Genomic DNA, 20,498 nt, shown 5'->3' with positions numbered 1-20,498 from the left:
GCCCCCAGCCCTTGGGTCATGTCTGTACACCAGTCACTTCCAGGGTGCACCCATTTCTTCTGGTGCTGGTTTTCACGGAAGCTCCAGCAGGATGTTGGACGGCCTGAAGGCCAATGGGGCCTTGGGCGGCACAGCAAAGCCAGCTGGCAGTTGCAGGAGCGCAAGGGTTGAGGGTGCACTCCCTCACCGGCTCTGTGAGAGAGGTGAGAGGCGCATGACTCTGCAGCTTCCAGATGGCTCTTCTGGGACTCACTTTGGATAATGCAGGAACATGATTGGATTGGATCCTAGCCCTTCCTTGCACAGGCTTGGAAAGATTGCCATGAATTTAATGTTGTATTTTTTTAAAATGTTGTAAGCCGCCTTGTGTGCCTGTTGGGCAAAAAGGCGTGGTACAAATTAACAACAACAACAACTCCCAAATCTTTGATACTTCCATCAGAGGTCTGTGTTTCATTATGTTCTTTTAATCATTCCCCTAAAGTCCACTCTATCAGTAAAAACTGTGCTCTGGACTCTGGACAGAGAGGAATGGATGGCTTCTGCTATAAAAATAACACCCAAGATGGTTCTCAAACTTTTAGCATCAGGACCCATTTCTTAGAATGACAATCTGTCCAGGTCCCACTTCAGGAGTTGGAGCAGGTCCAAGGAGACTATAGGGGCCAGCATTTCCCCTTACACCTTTACCTCCCCTTATGTTTCCCCTTACCTCTGGCTGAGATGCAGTGGGCCCCTATCCCACAACAGCGCAAGCCTCTTGGCTTCCCTGTTCCAGCACAGGACAGGATTGTGCCCTTAATTCCTTAGTCAGGAGGTCTTCTTGAGGTCTGCCAGAGGTCATCTGCCGTGAAGACAGATGTTTGAAACAGCCCAGTGTCCAGTTCAGGTCTCCAAGTCCGGGCTGCAGTGAGCATGAAGGACACACCCAGGAAAGAAGCAATATGAACAGAGCTCTGATTGCAAAGGCACAGAAGTTGAGTCTGGACTCTGAGTTCTGCAGACTGAGGATCTGGACCCTTCCATCTCTTTTCTTTCATAACACTAAAGCAGGGGTGTCCAAACATTTTGGCAAGAGGGCCACATCATCTCTCTGACACTATGTCGGGGGCCTGGAAAAAAAATTAATTTACATTTCAAATTTGAATAAATTAACATAAACGAATTTATTAGAGATGGAACTTGTATGAATGAATGAAGGTCTTGCAGTAGCTCAAGGCCTATGAAAGGCCTGGCACAAAGCAAGGGCAACCTTTTCTTCTCTGCCACTGCTGCATCACAGATGTGAAACAGCAAGTCATGGAGGGAGCCCTCATCCCACTCTAGGTGAGAGGTAGAACAGTCGTCCTCATGTGGAGAGCAGTTGCATCGGGCTAGCATGGGCTCCAGCAAGTCTCTAAAGGGCCAGAGGCTCATTGGGGACTGGGGGCTCCCGGAGGTCCTGATTGGGTTGGGAGTCAGGCCTATGGTAGGGCAGTGGGCTTGAAGCCCCCACCTCTCAGCTTCAGAGACTTCCCACCCTATGCAGCTGGAGGTGTGGGGAAGAGAGAGCAGTGCCACCAGGGCCTGATGCCGCGTCCTAGTAGGACCATCCTGGTCAGTGGAGGGCACAGGTAGGAGCAGGCAGGAGAACAGGTGGGCAGCAGCCTTCAGAAGCCACCAGGAGCTGCCTGGGAGGCATCCCAGGACGACCCCTAAAGGGGGGCTGTGCACAAGCAGGAAGGACATGGATGCAGGGAATGGGATGCGGCATCAGGACCAGAGCCAGGTGGGAGGACAGCAGGGGGAAGGGGCGCCCGGAGGGTCTTCCAGGCCTGCCCATCAGTGCTGCAGAGAGGCCAGGCAGGAGGGAGACGGGAAGCCACTCTGAGGATGCCCCTCCTTCGCCCCGGCAGCAAAAACCAGGCGGGCGACCAGCAGAGACCCCCGTCTTGCCCTTCGCTGCGCATCGGATGCTGCGTCCAGGAGGAGGAGGAGGGAAGCCCTGCGGGAGATGCCTCCTGTGAGTGGAGGCTCCAGCCTGGGTGCTCTGCCAGGAGTCCTTCCTCTACACAGGCACTGCGAGGGTTAATGGGAGGAGTGAATGGAAGCCAGTCCCTGCTCCGCCCCTTCCTCTGCCTCCCTCCTCCAGGCCTGCAGTCCTCCCTGGTGGGTCCCTCAGGGGCGGTGAGTGGGTTCCAGGGCTCCTGGGGTGGATGGGAGAGAAGCCCCAGAGGGGAGCGGCAGCCAGGCTGAAAGGCCATCCAGGGAAGGAAAGGGAAGGGGGGGGGGCTGGAGAGGAACTGTGACACTCCTGCCCCCCCCCAGCTGCACGCTACCCTCTGGGGCTGCCTTAGAGGGCTCTGCATCTGTGCTGGGGTTTGTGTGACAGGGACAAGGCCAAAGGGGGAGCAGTGTCAGAGCTGGAAGAGCTGCAGGAAGAGCCAGGCATAGTAGGGACGCCCGAGAACCATGTTTGAGCCCTGGGACTGTCCCTGAAAGGGAAGGGGGTGGGGGCTTCTCAAGTGCCTTGTCTTTTAATTGCATGTCCTTCAGATCCTCCCTTCCGGCTTGGTCTGTATTCAGCTTCTTTGCTCCTGGTGTGAACAGAGGCAGGTGGAATAAACTCCTTCCTAAGAGTGCTGGAGTTTGCAGCCGAAAAGGATCCTTCCAGCATCCAGGCCTGACCCAGAGAAGACAAAGCCCCAGATCTCTGCCCTGCCCTCCCAGAGCCTGCTTCATCATTCCAGGTGTGTGTGTCAGCGGGGCAGGTGGTGGTGGTGGTTTCGTTCCACTTCCACAGCTTTTCCTAATGTTTGTTGTCTGCGTACCACTTGACATGGTGCACCTGTTGAAAGGATCACTGGAAGTAACTGGTGATGGCATCATCCCCAGTTACTTCCAGAATGAGAGGCCAGATGCGATGTGACCAACACCAGTAAGAGGCTCTGGTGGAGGGGAGGGCTTTATCAAGTGCGGAGTAGCATGCTTTGCAGTTCTTGCTGCAAGCAGAACCTCCTTCCACCATTTGTTGCGTTGCATTGCTGGTCTCACAGCCAGGCAGTAGGTGTCCAGGGGTCCCTTGCAAACCACCCGACACTATGTCATGTACCACCAGTAGTACCTGTATCACTGGTTGACAAGCACAGTCTGAAGGACCACGGTGGCACTGGGTGCAGCTGAAGGGCTATTGCTACATCCAGTGGCCCCATGGAGGCTGCTGAGGTCTTCTCATGGGACGTTTGTCCTCTTCCCCTGAGTAAGGGTGCAAATCCCACAATGAGCTTCCTCAAGTCTGTGCTGGCTATTTTACCAGCGCAGATTGGAGAAGCTTTTTTTGGGCTTTCAGACGAACATGGAAGATAGGATTTGGCAGAGGAGGTCTTTGCCGGTCCCACCCCCTCCCAGGCCAGTTCCTCCCCCTGCTCTGCCCTCCCTCCACCCCATAATATCTCCCCCCCCACCCTGAAACTGTGCACCTCCAAGTACTGGGTCCAGTACTGACTGGTGCTAGCCCAGAGCCAGCACTTCTTACTCCAAGAGTGCCACAAATGTGCTTTATGGCACATTTACAAGCTGAGCTCCAGCACTATTGGCCCTTAGAACTGAGCCCTTCGAGACTTAACTGAACTTCCACCCATGACTGTTCTGGAAAACAGCCCTGCCAAGATGCCCCCATTACATCTGACTTCCTCCTGTTCTTTGCATTGGCAAATCAGGCTTTGAGTTGCAGGACATCACCTGGAATGGATACAGGACCTGTCTTGTGTGCTGCTCAAGGTCACTCCTAGGGACTGGGCTTTGTGAAAGAACAGCTGCAGGAGGACTGATTGGAGGTGGACAATGCAGCAGGAAATGTGGGTCTCAGTGGACTTTTGACTCTTGGAAGGAGCAAGGACTGCAAGGAGAGGATGGGGGTGACTAGACCGGCAGGGACGGGAAGGAACAGGGACCAGGTGGCAGAAGGAAGAATGTGAAGCAAGGGAATGAGGATGTGAGTGTCTCACTCAATGGAGGCATTTCTGAGTTGGGGAAATCATGTCAAGTTGCAGAAGGAAGAGGGCACAAAGATTCAATGACTTCCCATCAGGTTTGTCTCCCTCACAGGCAGTGAGATGGCATCAGGGCCACGTTGCAGACCGTCTCCTCTTTCGCATGGAGCAGAATCAGCACCTCTGCAGCCTGCTCAGGTAAGGGGGGGATCCCCAGAGCAACATGCAAGGAACACCTTGTCCTCCTCCTGTCTCTCAGGCCTTGAAGGAAACCTTTTTGTCTGGTGCTGTAAAATAGTGTATTTGACCACTCAGAAGAGTACGTGTGAACTCCAGAGAACTCCAATGGCTGGAGTGTTGGTTGACCAGCAAAGTCCTGTTATTTGTCTCTATTTATTAGGACGCCCTCGCATGTTCTCAGATGTTCCTTTGAGTTCAGAATCTGTGTCTCTAAGCAGCACTCTCCCTTTTCCACTGCATGGGTGGGGGACCCTCAATCATGGTGGCTGGAGTGAGGAGCGGCCTGGAGCCTTTTCTCCCCAGCCCTTCAGGGGTCCTTCACTCACTGCACTGTCCTTCCAAACAGTTTAAAGGGTCCTGTGAGTCTCACCAGGGAGCCTCTGCCCCCTCTGCCAGTTGGACACCGTGGCCCAGCTGCTGCTGCTGGCCACTGACTTCATCAGGATTTGTTTTAGATTTGGGGGATTGAATGAATGCCAGATGGACATTTGCTTGCGTGTGAGTGTGAGCAAGAGAAGGTTGTTGAAGACAGGCAGAGGTTGTGATGTGGCTGAACTCAACAGATTATGGCTCAGGACAAGAGCAGCTCAGAGAACATTGGCTGCCCTCCTTTTCCAGACAGACCTTCAGTGACAGCAGCTGAGCAGAGCAAGCAGACAGCTTCAGAACCTGAAATGGCAGGCCTTGTGTTAAGAACAAACGCTACCCACAGGAAGAGCAGTGCAGTGCTGAGTGGGCAGTGACTGAGGGGAGCAGGTCCTGGGGGGGTCAAAAAGGGGCATAGCCAGCAGCACGATGGAGGTTGCTCACTCAGGACAAGCTGAGCATATGCATGTACAAACTCTGGCCTGCTACACTGGAGTCGGCTATTCCTCTTACATGCAACACAGAAATGTAAAGATTTTCATGCTTCTCTGTAAGCAGCAATGCACGATCTTTGCTTCTTTGCACAATCATAGTGGGCAGCAGTCCCTCCAAGGGAGGCCACACCTGGGCATCCCTGTCTGCCCCCCGCCGGGACAGAAGGATTGCCGTGTTGTGTATGTGGTGAAACAGTGAGGCGGTCTGTGAATATTTCCTGGACCACTTTTCAATTACTGGTAAGTCGTCCTGCCTCCCAGTCTAGTACCATCGATGTGGCCACTGAATACCATAGATGTGGTCACTCAAGCGATGTGGCATTTTTTCTCAGGACCACGTGTGTCATGCATGGATTGCGCCTGTTTCGTTAGAAAAGAGAGGAGGAAATTACGTGCAAAGAACTGTTCTGATTTGCTAAATATACTGCAGGAAAATACCAGTTGATCCCAACTTAATTTCTCTTTCAGGCTGTGGGCAAAAGAGCAGGGAAATGTTCTATCGAAAGGGTGGGATGTTCTCTCTGGGAACAGAACTGTTTTATTTTTTGTTTCAGGTGTCCTTCGAGGAGGTGGCTGTGCGCTTCACAGAGGAGGAGTGGGCTCTGCTGGATCCAGGACAAAAGGCTCTGTACAGGGATGTCATGCTGGAGAATTATGAGATGGTGGCCTCTCTGGGTAAGGGTATCCTTCCTTCTTGGTGTGTAGGAACCCAAGACATGAGGTGCTATTCTTGTTTTCCACTGTTAGAATTGCACATTAAAATGGGGCATGTAGCTTTGGAACTTGTGTTCTGAACATGCCTGATATTCCTTGCTGTTCTAGAGCTGAACCGATGCTCTCTGGACCTGCAAAATGCACCACTTATACCTGACAGTGCTGGTCACGCCTCCTCCAGTCCTTCTGTATTGTTCAGCTTCTTTCCCCATGAATTGGTGGTTTCTCGAGGACTAGGCACTGCTGCTGGTGGGATTTTTCATGACCCGTTGGTCCTATCACCAGGGGAAAGTGGGATTTCTCAGGCTGACTGAAGGGGCTGTGTTAGATCTATGACCTGTACCTCATGTCTTCAGAGGAACACTGAACTATTGCACTGACGGGGGCATGACGTGGGTCTGCTCTGGTTCCCACTATGGGAGGTTTCAGGTCTAAAGTGAAGAGGGCTTAGGATTGAAGATTATTTCTCCCAACTCCCACTTAAGTTTTCCAGATCATGTCCAGGGCTTGTGGCTGATGTCATCTTGGACTTGGTCTGTCTTGGTACCAAGAAAGGCTTTTGGAATTTTGCAATCCCTATTTGGGCATCAGAGCCAAAGAGGCCACTGGAGTTCTCCTTCTCTTGGTTTTCTTTAGTGCCCAGATCTTGCTACTTCTTCTTGTTAGGAGAAATGGCTTTGTACAGGATGAGATTTAACTGCCATTATGAGTCACAGGATAGCCCAGGGATGTCTTGGCCCATAAAGCCGCTCCTTCTCCAGCATGTGGGAGGTTTTCATTTAAACAGGAATTAAAGGAGATTTAATGATTTAATTAAATGAGCAGAAAGAGATTATTTTCATCACTTTCTGATTCCAAGAGCCTTGTATGTTTGTCAGACCACCTGCAGGACTTGTGGCTGATGCCATCTTGGACATTGTCTGTTGTGGCATTGGCAAAGTCTTTGGAACCTGCTGATTTGCCAGCTGTATTTGGGCATCGGATCCAAGTGGAGAAACTGCCAACTTCAGTCCTCTTTCTTCTGGTTTTCTTTAGTGACAGATCTTAGCACTTTCTTCTGCTATGAGAATTGGGTGTGCAGAAGAAGAACATTGTGAGCCGAGGGGAAGACAAGGGATGTCTTGGCCTTTAAGCAGCTCGTCCTCCTCAGCCTGGGCTTGTCTTGGGAAGCATTCATGGTGTTCTGGAACATAGGGAATCTGCCTTGTGAGTCAGACCCGTCTGGCTCAGTACTGCCTACACTGATTGAAAGCAGCTGTCCAGGGGTTCAAGCAGAGATGACTCCCAGCCCCCTCTTGAGTTAATGCCAGGGATGGTTTACATAAGAACATAAGAACAGCCCCACTGGATCAGGCCATAGGCCCATCTAGCCCAGCTTCCTGTATCTCATAGTGGCCCACCAAATGCCCCAGGGAGCACACCAGATAACAAGAGACCTGCATCCTGGTGCCCTCCCTTACATCTGGCATTCTGACATAGCCCATTTCTAAAATCAGGAGGTTGCACACACACATCACGGCTTGTAACCAGTAATGGATTTTTCCTCCAGAAACTTGTCCAATTCCCTTTTAAAGGCATCAAGGCCAGATGCCATCACCACATTCTGTCGCAAAGAGTTCCACAGACCAACCACACGCTGAGTAAAGAAATATTTTCTTTTGTCTGTTCTAACCCTCCCAACACTCAATTTTAATGGATGTCTCCTGGTTCTGGTGTTATGTGAGAGTGTAAAGAGCATCTCTCTATCCACTTTATCCTTCCCATGCATAATTTTGTATGTCTCAATCATGTCCTCCCTCAGGCGTCTCATTTCTAGGCTGAAGAGGCCCAAGCGGCATAGCCTTTCCTCATAAGGAAGGTGCCCCAGTCCCGTAATCATCTTAGTTGCTCTCTTTTGCACCTTTTCCATTTCCACTATGTCTTTTTTGAGATGCGGCGACCAGAACTGGACACAATACTCCAGGTGTGGCCTTACCATAGATTTGTAAGCATTATAATATTAGCCATTTTGTTCTCAATACCTTTTCTAATGATACCAAGCATAGAATTGGCCTTCTTTACTTCCACCACACGTTGGGTCGACACTTTCATCGACCTGTCCAGCACTACACCAAGATCTCTCTCCTGACCTTTCACAGACAGCTCAGAACCCATCAGCCTATATGTGAAGTTTTGATTTTTTGCCCGAATGTGCATGACTTTACACTTACCTACATTGAAACTCATCAGCCATTTTGCTGCCCATTCTGCCAGTTTGGAGGATCCTTCTGGAGCTCCTTGCAATCACTTCTGGTCTTCACCACTTGGAAAAATTTGGTGTCGTCTGCAAACTTTGCCACCTCACTGCTCAACCCTGTCTCCAGGTCATTTATGAAGAGGTTGAAAAGCACCAGTCCCAGGACAGATCCTTGGGGCACACCGCTTTTCACCTCTCTCCATTGTGAAAATTTCCCATTGACACCCACTCTCTGTTTCCTGGTCTTCAACAAGTTCTCAATCCAGGAGAGGACCTGTAATTCCCTGACTGTGGAGTTTTTTCAGTAGGTTTTGGTGAGGGACCGTGTTAAACACCTTCTGAAAGTCCAGATATATGTATAATGTCCACGGGTTCTCCTGTATCCACATGCCTGTTGACCTTTTCAAAGAATTCTAAAAGGTTTGTGAGGCAAGACTTACCCTTACCGAAGCCAGGTTGTTTCTCCCTCAGTGAGGCTTGTTCGTTTATATGTTTTGAGATTCTATCTTTGATGAGGCATTCCTGAATCTTACCTGGTATACATGTTAGGCTTACTGGCCAATAGTCTCCCGGGTCCCCCCTCCTTCCCTTTTTAAAGATTGGCGTGATATTTGCTATCCTCCAATCCTCTGGCACCGTGGCCGTTTTGAGGGACAAGTTGCATATCTTAGTCAAGAGATCAGCAACTTTGTTCTTCAATTCCTTAATAAATCTAGGGTGCATGCCATCAGGGCCCAGTGACTTACTGATCTTTAATTTATCAATGAGATCTGAAACATCTTCTCTTTTAACCTCTATCTGACTTAATTCCTTGGTCAGGAGGGGCCGTTTGGGCAGCGGTATCTGCCCGAGTTCTTCTGCCGTGAAGACAGATGCAAAGAAGTCGTTCAATTTCTCTGCCATCTCTAAGTCTCCTTTTATCTCCCCTTTCCCTCCCTCACCATCCAGAGGGCCAACCGCTTCTCTGGTGCGTTTCCTGCTTCTAACATATTTGAAGAAGCTTTTATTATTCCCCTTAATGCTGCTGGCCATGTGTTCCTCATAGTCTCCCTTGGCCTCCCGTATCACCTTCTTACATTTCTTTTACCATAGTTTATGTTCCTTTTTATTCTCCTCATTAGGGCAAGACTTCCATTTACGGAAGGAAGCTTCCTTGCCCTTCACAGCCTCTCTAACTTGGCTGGATAGCCATGCGGGCACCCTCCTGGACTTAGTGGAGCCCTTTTTCCTTTGTGGTATAAAATTCCGCTGGGCCTCTATTACTGTTGATTTGAGCAACCTCCATGCACTTCGTAGAGATTAGACTCTTTTTACCTCCATTTTCAACCTCCTTCTAACCAGCCTCCTCATTTGAGGGAAGTCTGCTCATCGGAAGTCAAGTGTGAGAGATTTGCCCAGTATTCTTCCCCTGACATGCATGAAAAAAACGGATTGCAGCATGATCACTGTTCCCCAATAGCTCAGTAACACTCACATCTCTACCCAGGTTCTTAGTATCGCACAATATAAGAACATAAGAACAGCCCCACTGGATCAGGGCATAAGCCCATCTAGTCCAGCTTCCTGTATCTCACAGCGGCCCACCAAATGCCCCAGGGAGCACACCAGATAACTCCAGAGTCACCTGTTCTCTGGTGGGCTCCATGAGGGAGTACCCCTCTTGTGACTTCTCCAATAAAAACATTGGGCACAATGCTAACCTTGTCTACTTGGAAGTAAGTCCTATTTTGTTCAATGGGGCTTACTCTCAGGAAAGTTGGTTAGGATTGTAGCCATTACCTACAAGGGATAGAAAAGCTGCTCCAATCCCAGGCTTAGTCAGGTTGCAACAAGCCAGGCAGTAGTAATTTTTTATTCCTGCACAGCAGGTAAGTACGAATGGATTACTGAGAGGGCTACAATCCTAAGCAATGCTTTGAATGGCTGCTTTGGAACCCTTTGGGAGAAAGGAAGAAGAAAAATACCACAAATAAATTAAGATATATCTTCCAGGGAGTCAGTGCCACTGAACCCACTGGGGTTTCCTGCTAAGGTGTGGACATTAGAGGTCCCATTTCTCTATTGGGCTGCTCATCGTGCTTCTCTCTTTGTTCCAGGAAGCAATAGAGAAGAGGATAAAAGGGAACCACATGGGATGTCACCAGAAATAACCACGCATGATATACAGGAAGTAACTCTTAGAGACCAGGATGGATCAAGGAGAGAGGAGGGAAGGCCAGCATTTATATTATCTGAGATGAGAAAGAGCTTCACCACCAGCACAGATGTTATCGTCCATAAAAAGACCCACACAAGGGAGGAAGCTGTGCATTACGACAGACCAGAGGAGCAGCATGGAACGGAGACAGAGGAATGGAGAGATAAAGGTGATTTTCCTCAAGGGTGGGATTTCACCCAAGTTGATTCAGAAAGAGAAACTGGAATGAGGGGGAAAGAACATCCTCAATTGGCAAAAACCATCAGCTGTAAATCAGAACTTGGAACAAGTCACACAAACCATAAAAGAGAAAAGCAATATAAATGTATGGAGTGTGGAAAGAGCTTCAGTCACAGCTCACACCTGACTGTGCATCAAAGAACCCACACAGGGAAGAAAGCATATCAATGCTTGGTGTGTGGAAAGAGCTTAAATCAGAGCTCATCCCTGATTTACCATCAAAGAACCCACACAGGGGAGAAACCATATAAGTGCTTGGAGTGTGGAAAGAGCTTCAGTACGAGCTCAAACCTGACTGTGCATCAAAGAACCCACACAGGGGAGAAACCATATAAGTGCTTGGAGTGTGGAAAGAGCTTCAGTCACAGCTCATCCCTGACTTACCATCATAGATCCCACACAGGGGAGAAACCATATAAATGCTTGGAGTGTGGAAAGAGCTTCAGTCAGAGCTCAGACCTGAGCGTGCATCAAAGAACCCACACAGGGGAGAAACCATATAAATGCTTGGAGTGTGGGAAGAGCTTCAGTCAGAGCTCACAGCTGTCTGTGCACAAAATTCACACAGGGGAGAAACCATATAAATGCTTGGAGTGTGGGAAGAGCTTCAGTTGGTGCTCACACCTGTCTGTGCATCAAAGAACCCACACAGGGGAGAAACCATATAAATGTTTGGAGTGTGGAAAGAGCTTCACTGAAAGTGGAAAACTTTCTGTGCATCTAAGAACCCACACAGGGGAAAAGCCGTATCAATGCTTGGAGTGTGGAAAAAGCTTCAGTCAGAGAAAAATACTGATTTCACATGAAAGAACCCACACAGGGGAGAAACCATATAAATGCTTGGAGTGTGGAAAGAGCTTCACTGAAAGTGGAAAACTTTCTGTGCATCTAAGAACTCACACAGGTGAAAAACCATATCAATGCTTGGAGTGTGGAAAGAGCTTCAGTGTGAGCAGAGGACTGACTGTGCATCAAAGAAACCACATGGGGAGAAACCATATCAATTCTTAGAGTGCGGGAAGAGCTTCTCTGTGAGCATAAACCTGACTGTACAAGGAAGACGTCACACAGGGGAGAAGCTGTATAATGCTTGGAGTGTAGAAAAAAATACATTCTGAGTTCACAACTGATCTGGCATCAAAGGACCCACACAGAAGCGAAACCATATAAATCGGGAATTGCAAAACTTGATTTAACTGTGAGCCACATACCATAAATAGACTTCAGAAGTCTGAGAGCAACAATATTTAAGAAGCATTTAAATTTGTAGAAAGATTTAATTATCATGAACTAAATATTTACTGACTTGAACATATGTTTTAATCCACTTGGCTCTTAGTTTATTTCCTGAATATAATGGGGGGGGGGGGGTTCGGCATGCTGGTGAACTCCCCTTCCCAGTGATGCTATGGCAGGGTCAGTACTACGAACAGGAAGCAGGCAGGCAGTTCAGTTATCCAAGTCATCCTGAGTGGGTGGGGCTTCCATGATTCCCCAGACTGTATGCCCCCTCCCTGGTGTAATAGCTAGTCCATGAGAAAAGAGTCCTCTGGAATGTCCGTACAGGAACTGGATATGACTTCCACTCGCCTCCATGCACAGAATGCACCTGTTGGCACTAGAAAAGAATGGCCTAGGCCTATGAAGAGCAGGGCTCAGACCTAGGGATAGGGGCACTGAAGGACCTCCTCCTTCTGTGGCTCCCAGCTGGACCTTCGCAGATAACCCCCAAACTCCTGAACCTGTTCTGTCCTATTTCTCTCTCTCTCTCTCTCTCTCTCTCTCTCTCTCTCTCTCTCTCTTTTTTGCACTGACTTGAGTGTCAGACGGGCAGGTGGACTGACCCTGTCATGGCACTACTGAGAAGGGAAGTTCACAGGCAAATTCAAACCCTCCCGTTCTGCAGTGGCTCCATGGCAGGGTCAGTCCTTTGAATGGGAAAAGCCCAAGCTGTACAACCTCATGGGTGGGAAGAACCCGAGTCACTAGCAACCACGCTCTGCAAAATGCATCTGGCAAAGGCTCTGTCTTGCAAGGCATAGAAGTCAATTTTATAATGGTTTTTGAAAACTTTTGGAAATTGTGTAATTTTGGCAGAGTTTAAGGATGAAACCCCACCTGTATGTAAATAATAGCCAATCAATGGCTTTGTTTGTTTGTTGCCCACCTATTTTCCATCTTGTATGTAAATGGTATTTTATCTATATCCTATTAAGAGTTAGCCCCATTTATGATGACAAACTTTAAGCGAATGAGAAGTCTAGATTTTCAGACAACGGATTGTGTGGTATAAAGGTTAAGGACCAGCGTTCAGACGGTGTCCATGCTTTGGACATGAGTCCCGTGGACCAACTGTATACAATTCAATAAAAGCCTGTGTTGCGAGGTGTGATGTTGTGTCCGCAGCAAACTTAAAACAAACTCAAAGTTGGAAACAAACTCAAAATAGACTCGGTAAGCAAGAATGGTGATTATCCACAAGCATGTATTCATTGCCAGCAATGGGCCTCTCTTTTTGTTTAAATTGGGGAGCACAGAGAGCTGTGGTAACTCTCAGTGCCTCCAGAGAATGGCCTTGTTTCAATGGGTGTCTCTTGTTTAAATAGTCCTGGTTTCTTTGTCTGAAAAATCTCTCTGCTATTGGCCAAGGGGTGGGTGAAAAGGGAAGGAAGACCTCGCATTGATACCAGCAAGATCTGGGATCAGAGAAAAGTGGAGGAATTTGCACGAGCACTTGAGGAATCTCTTCCAGGCCCGGCCGATGCAAATGCATCCAACAGATGGGAACATTTCAAGAATACTGTTTACAACACCGCCTTGTCCATATTCGGCAAGAAGACCAACAAGACGGCAGACTGGTTTGAAGTCCACTCTGAGGAGTTGACACCAGTCATTGAGGAAAAGAGGAGAGCTCAAGTAGCATACAAGGCCTGTCCCAGTGAGCGCAACCTGCAGGTCCTCCGAGCTGCTCGCAGCAAAGTCCAGCAGGCTGCCAGGAGATGTGCTAACGAATACTGGCTCCAGCTCTGTTCCCAGATACAGATAGCAGCTGACACGGGCAACATCAAGGGGATGTATGATGGTATCAAGTAGGCCCTAGGTCCAACACAGAAGAAAATTGCCCCTCTGAAGTCTGCCACAGGCGAGGTCATCCAGGATCGGACGCAGCAGATGGAACGCTGGGTGCAGCACTACTCTGAGCTATATTCCAGAGAAAATGTAGTCACCAAATAAGCGCTGAACAACATTGAGTGCCTGCCTGTGTTGGAGGAGCTTGACAGTTAACCAACCCTAGAAGAACTTCATGTGGCCCTGGACTCCCTTGCCTTTGGCAAGGCACCAGGAAAAGACAGCATCCCTGCTGAAGTCCTAAAGTGCTGCAAAGAGATCATTGTCACTGAGCTGCATGAAATCCTCTGTCTCTGCTGGAGAGAAGGTGGAGTACCTCAAGACATGAGGGATGCAAACATCATCACGCTGTACAAGAACAAAGGTGACAGGGGTGACTGCAACAACTACCGTGGCATATCTCTCCTTAGCGTTTTAGGAAAGTTGTTTGCCCAAGTTGCACTAAAGAGGCTCCAGGTACTTGCAGAGAGCGTCTATCCAGAATCGCAGTGCGGATTCTGAGCCAACAGGTCCACCACTGATATGGTATTCTCTCTTAGACAACTGCAGGAGAAATGCAGGGAACAACAACAGCCACTCTTTATAGCCTTCATAGATCTCACGAAGGCTTTCGACCTGGTCAGCAGAGACGGCCTCTTCAAGATTCTCCCCAAGATTGGATGTCCACCCAGGCTCCTCAGCATCATCTGATCCTTCCACAAGGACATGAAGGACACTGTTGTCTTCGATGGCTCCACATCAGACCCCTTTGACATCCGAAGTGGCGTGAAGCAGGGCTGTGTTCTTGCACCAACCTTGTTTGGGATTTTCTTTGCTGTCATGCTGAAGCATGTCTTTGGAACTGCAACAGAAGGCATCTATCTCCGGACCAGATCAGACAGAAAGCTCTTCAACCTCTCCAGACTGAGAGCAAAATCCAAAGTCCAGCTGAAATGTCTGCGTGACTTCCTCTTTGCCGACGATGCAGCTGTCACTACCCACTCTGCCAAAGATCTCCAGCAGCTCATGGATCGTTTTAGCAAGGCCTGCCAAGATTTTGGACTGACGATCAGCTTAAAGAAAACACAGTTCATGGTTCAGGATGTGGACTCACCTCCCTGCATTACAATCTCTGCACATGAACTGGAAGTTGTCCATGACTTTGTGTACCTTGGCTCAACGATCTCTGACACTCTTTCTTTTGATACTGAGCTAAACAAACGCATTGGTAAAGCAGCTACCATGTTTTCCAGACTCACAAAGTGAGTTTGGTCCAACAAGAAGCTGACAGAACATACCAAGATCCAGGTCTACAGAGCTTGTGTCCTGAGTGCACTTCTGTACTGCAGCGAGTCACGGACTCTTCGTTCGCAACAGGAGAGGAAACTGAACGCTTTCCACATGCGCTGCCTCCAACGCATCCTCGGCATCACCTGGCAGGACAAAGTTCCTAACAACACAGTCCTGGAACGTGCTGGAATCCCTAGCATGTATGTACTGCTGAAACAGAGACGCCTGCGTTGGCTCTGTCATGTTGTGAGAATGGATGATGGGCGGATCCCAAAGGATCTCCTCTATGGAGAACTCGTGCAAGGAAAGCGCCCTACAGGTAGACCACAGCTGCGATACAAGGACATCTGCAAGAGGGATCTGAAGGCCTTAGGAATGGACCTCAACAAGTGGGAAACTCTGGCCTCTGAGTGGCCTGCTTGGAGGCAGGCTGCGCAGCATGGCCTTTTCCAGTTTGAAGAGACACTTGGCCAACAGTCTGAGGCAAAGAGGCAAAGAAGGAAGGCCCATAGCCAGGGAGACAGACCAGGGACAGACTACACTTGCTCCCAGTGTGGAAGGGATTGTCACTCCCGGATTGGCCTTTTCAGCCACACTAGACGCTGTGCCAGAACCACCTTACAGAGCACGATACCATAGTCTTTCGAGACTGAAGGTTGCCAATACCGGGTGATGTCAGAAATGGGGCTCTTTACATGATTGGCCACAAGCTTTAATCTTTTGTTTGTCTCAGGTTACTGCATGGTTTTTCAATCATCAATAGGTGGCACTGTTCACTCATTTATTCAGCGGTATTGTTTAAACTCTTCTCTATTTATTAATTTAAACTTCTAAAAAACTTAATTTTAGGCTCTCTATGATTCTTAGTGTGGTATTCAATAGTGGTATTCAATTTGATACCAAACAATCCAAATTCTGCCCCAAAACAAGGTTTTTTGAGTGTTTTCTTCCTTTGCTAAAGCGTGCTCTCTCTTTGTTAAATTTAGAATGCAGGCAGCATCTCTGGAATGTTTGTGTTAGTTTGGGCCTCTTTGATACTGTCCAGATGCCCCTGCTAATTGGTTCCTGTCAAGTTGATTTGTCTCCTACCAAGTTTTATATCTTGTCTTGTCATACAAAATTAACTATTCTCTCATTAAAAATACTCTTGGCGCCAGGGAAAGTCATAAATAGTCTGATCACTTGAGTCTACAAAGTTCTTATCTACCCTAATTTATGGTTGGGAGCAGCTTTAATAGTCAAATTTTAATTGCTTTGCTTAGAGCTGCAATTTTGAACTAAGCATCTTTTAATAATTATTTCTGTATATTTCTATAACTTTCAAAGAGCTAAGGATTCACTTCTGATCCTACTAACATTAGTTTCTATTTAAAAAAACAATCTCTATAATTATTAATGCATTAAGAAACTATTACCCTGGGCATGCCCGATCTCGCCTGATCTCGGAAGCTAAGCAGAGTCAGGCCTGGTTAGTACTTGGATGGGAGACCGCCTGGGAATACCGGGTGCTGTAGGCTTATACCATAGTCTTTCGAGACTGAAGGTTGCCAACCAAAGAAACTATTGGCATTTCTGTGATGCTCTTAGTGTCTAAAGAGCTTTTCTTTATATGATATTCTTTGTTTAGTTTAGTCTTCATTCATCATCTTAAGTAGCTAGACATCTCAGCTTTTTAATTTTTCAACAGAAGCTTCATTCTAGGAGATAGAAATTCTATCATACTCTATTTTACATGCAAACATACTAACTTTGGGGTCTTAACATGAAGCTTGTAAAGTAGCCTTTCTTGTGTTTGCCAAACTTTATTGTGATCTTAAGAGAAGCCCAAATAAATTTAGAAATCCAAATGCTTCTTTCTCTGGTCTATGAAAGCCTGAATGCAAAATCTCTTTTTGACTCTCTGTTTTAGACTTGTGTGTGTGTGTGTGTGGGGGGGGGGGGGGTTGTAAATGAAACTCAGTCTGTTCTGCTTAGATTCATCCATCACTCTTGACACCTGGTAATTGCAGCCTCATTAACATAAGAACATAAGAACAGCCCCACTGGATCATGCCATAGGCCCATCTAGTCCAGCTTCCTGTATCTCACAGCGGCCCACCAAATGCCCCAGGGAGCACACCAGATAACAAGAGACCTCATCCTGGTGCCCTCCCTTGCATCTGGCATTCTGACATAACCCATTTCTAAAATCAGGAGGTTGCGCATACACATCATGGCTTGTACCCCATAATGGATTTTTCCTCCAGAAACTTGTCCAATCCCCTTTTAAAGGCGTCTAGGCTAGACGCCATCACCACATCCTGTGGCAAGGAGTTCCACAGACCGACCACACGCTGAGTAAAGAAATATTTTCTTTTGTCTGTCCTAACCTGCCCAACACTCAATTTTAGTGGATGTCCCCTGGTTCTGGTATTATGTGAGAGTGTAAAGAGCATCTCCCTATCCACTCTGTCCATCCCCTGCATAATTTTGTATGTCTCAATCATGTCCCCACTCAGACGTCTCTTTTCTAGGCTGAAGAGGCCCAAACGCCGTAGCCTTTCCTCATAAGGAAGGTGCCCCAGCCCCGTAATCATCTTAGTTGCTCTCTTTTGCACCTTTTCCATTTCCACTATGTCTTTTTTGAGATGCGGCGACCAGAACTGGACACAATACTCCAGGTGTGGCCTTACCATCGATTTGTACAACGGCATTATAATACTAACCGTTTTGTTCTCAATACCCTTCCTAATGATCCCAAGCATAGAATTGGCCTTCTTCACTGCTGCCGCACATTGGGTCGACACTTTCATCGACCTGTCCACCACCACCCCAAGATCTCTCTCCTGATCAAAAGCACATTTACAGTAGCCACAATATACAATCACACTCTATTTTTTACTCAATATTTGTGTAATATTTGTATAATATTTACTCTATTTGTGACCACTTACTTTGAGTACATTGTACTGAAGAACTTCACGTGGCCCTGGGCTCCTCTGTCCCAAGTGAGAGGGGTGGCAGTTGTCAGAGTTTTGATCTGTAGGTGGCACCCCACTAAAAACATTCCTCTCCCTTTTCACCATCACAGAGCCCCTCCTCCCAATGAGAATAGATAGGACTACCTCCTGTGCACCCCCTTCCCTGCCCCTCCCCATGACCTAAATATTCAGATAGAGCTTTGGGTCTTGGAGCCAGACCTGAGCTAGCAGTTTGGGGGCACTTGGTCCCAATCTACCTTTGAGGTGGCATCTAAGGAGGTTCTGTAAATGATGAAGAAGGGCTTGGATCTTTCGGTCGGGACCAGACGCCCTGCTTGTGAAGCTGCTTAATGCACAATGTGCATCAAAAAGCCAGAGTCATGGTCATCCACAAGCACCACCCAGGCACATCCACCAGCCTCTGCCTGCCAGCCTTATGCCTGGCTTCTGCACGCCCTCCACCACCTTCCACCACCTTCCTCCCACGGACCTCCACCAATTGTTCCTTTCCTCCATCCAGTGCACTTGGGGTGCCTGGAAGCCAACCTCCATCAGCTCCCAAGGGCAAAGCATCACTTGCCTTGACCACATTTGCCTCAACACACAAACAATCCCACAAAGTTGGCGATGCCAGAGCATCAAGCCAACCCCCATTCACCCACCCACCCCCGTTCATGCACACACACTCCCTGGTTTCAATCCGAAGATTTCTAGTGGCTTCCGCCAGCTGGCTTCAATGGGCAGACTTCCACCAGTTTTCATTCACTGACATCCACCCGCTTCGTCAGGACTCAGGTGACATATCCACACTTGGCTTCCGAAATCAGACGGCCACCGGCTTCTGTCCACTCACGTCCACCAGCTTCCACCATGTCAGTCGGATGACGTCCACCAGCTTCAGGCCGTAGATAGCCGCCTGCTTCAGGCCACTTCCTTGCCCCTCCTCCTGCAAGTCATGCAAAGTGAACTTGCCTTCTTTCCCCAGCCGCCGCTCAGATATCACTCCTGCCACCTGCTCTCCTCCATGTGGCCTCCACCTTCTGGCAGAGACACCCCTGAGCATCTCTGTGCTCCAACAGAGGTCACCTTGGCTTCATGATGTCATAAAGGGGATCATGTCATAGAGGCACCTGCTGGGAGGAGTGGAGACTACCTGGCCCTCCTATCCCATCCTCACATAGTCATCCATGTTGAACTGCCAGAATTAAAGTTGCTCCCAGCTCCCAGAAGCACCACCTTTACATGCCAACATATCTAGAAGCCAGTCTGGCACGGTGAATTGTTTCACCCAGAATCCATACACACAAAAATGACATGTGGGCAGAGTTGTCCTGAAGAAGAAGGGCACTCAGCGCACCCATTGGCTGCCCCCACCCCTTGGGTCATGTCTGTACACCAGTCACTTCCAGGGTGCACCCATTTCTTCTGGTGCTGGTTTCACAGAAGCTCCAGCAGGATGTTGGACGGCCTGAAGGCCAATGGGGCCTTGGGCGGCAGAGCAAAGCCAGCTGGCAGTTGCAGGAGCGCAAGGGTTGAGGGTGCACTGCGAGAGAGGTGAGAGGCGCATGACTCTGAAGCTGCCAGATGGCTCTTCTGGGACTCAGTTTGAATAATGCAGGAACATGATTGGATTGGATCCTAGCCCTTCCTTGCACAGGCTTGGAAAGATTGCCATGAACGCCCAAATCTTGGAAGTAAATAAACACTTCCATCAGAAAGTCTGTGTTTCATTATGTTCTTTTAATCATTCCTCTAAAGTCTGCTCTATCAGTAACAACTGTGCTCAGGACTCTGGACAGAGAGGAATGGATGGTTTCTGCTATAAAAATAACACCCAAGGTGGTTCTCCAACTTTTAGCACCAGGACCCATGTCTTAGAATGACAATCTGTCCAGGTCCCACCTCAGGAGGTGGAGCACGTCCAAGGAGACTATAGGGGCCAGCATGCCTTACCTGCAGGTAAGGGGAAATGTTTCCCCTTACCTCTGGCTGAGCCGCTTTGGGCCCCTATCCCACACCGGATACAGCGCAAGCCTCTTGGCTTCCCTGTTCCAGCGCAGGACAGGATTGCCGCAGGATTGCCGCAGGATCCTTGCCGCAGGATGTGGTGGTGGCGTCTAGCCTAGACGCCTTTAAAAGGGGATTGGACAAGTTTCTGGAGGAAAAATCCATTACGGGGTACAAGCCATGATGTGCATGCACAACCTCCTGATTTTAGAAATGGGCTATGTCAGAATGCCAGATGCAAGGGAGGGCACCAGAATGAGGTCTCTTGTTATCTGGTGTGCTCCCTGGGGCATTTGGTGGGCCGCTGTGAGATACAGGAAGCTGGACTAGATGGGCCTATGGCCTGATCCAGTGGGGCTGTTCTTATGTTCTTATGTTCTTATTGCATCCTTAATTCCTTAGTGAGGAGGTCTTCTTGAGGTCTGCCAGAGGTCATCTACTGTGAATACAGGTGTTTTAAACAGCTCAATGTCCAGGTCTCCAAGACCGGGCTGCAGTGAGCATGAAGGACATACCCAGGAAAGAAGCAACATGAACAGAGCTCTGATCCCAAAGGCACAGAAGTTGAGATCTGCAGACTGAGGATCAGGACCCTTCCGTCTCTTTTCTTTCATAACACTAAAGCAGGGGTGTCCAAACATTTTGGCGGGAGGGCCACATCATCTCTCTGACACT

At 48.6% G+C, this 20,498-nt stretch overlaps 1 protein-coding gene across 1 annotated transcript in view; it reads left to right on the top strand.

Annotated features, from left to right (window-relative positions):
• Nucleotides 1–20,498, top strand: part of LOC136640320 (zinc finger protein 208-like) — a 73,962-nt gene that overhangs the window by 37,813 nt on the left and 15,651 nt on the right. Inside the window, exon 4 of the mRNA XM_066615362.1 lies at nucleotides 10,659–11,362. Within this exon, the coding sequence (XP_066471459.1) occupies nucleotides 10,659–11,362 (704 nt within the window). The remainder of the gene's footprint in view (nucleotides 1–10,658; nucleotides 11,363–20,498) is intronic.

The sequence above is a fragment of the Tiliqua scincoides genome, chromosome 2 (assembly GCF_035046505.1).
Source record: "Tiliqua scincoides isolate rTilSci1 chromosome 2, rTilSci1.hap2, whole genome shotgun sequence".
NCBI lineage: Eukaryota > Metazoa > Chordata > Lepidosauria > Squamata > Scincidae > Tiliqua > Tiliqua scincoides.
Note: the sequence above shows the minus strand (reverse complement) of the source record. Positions and strands in the feature narration are given on the sequence as shown.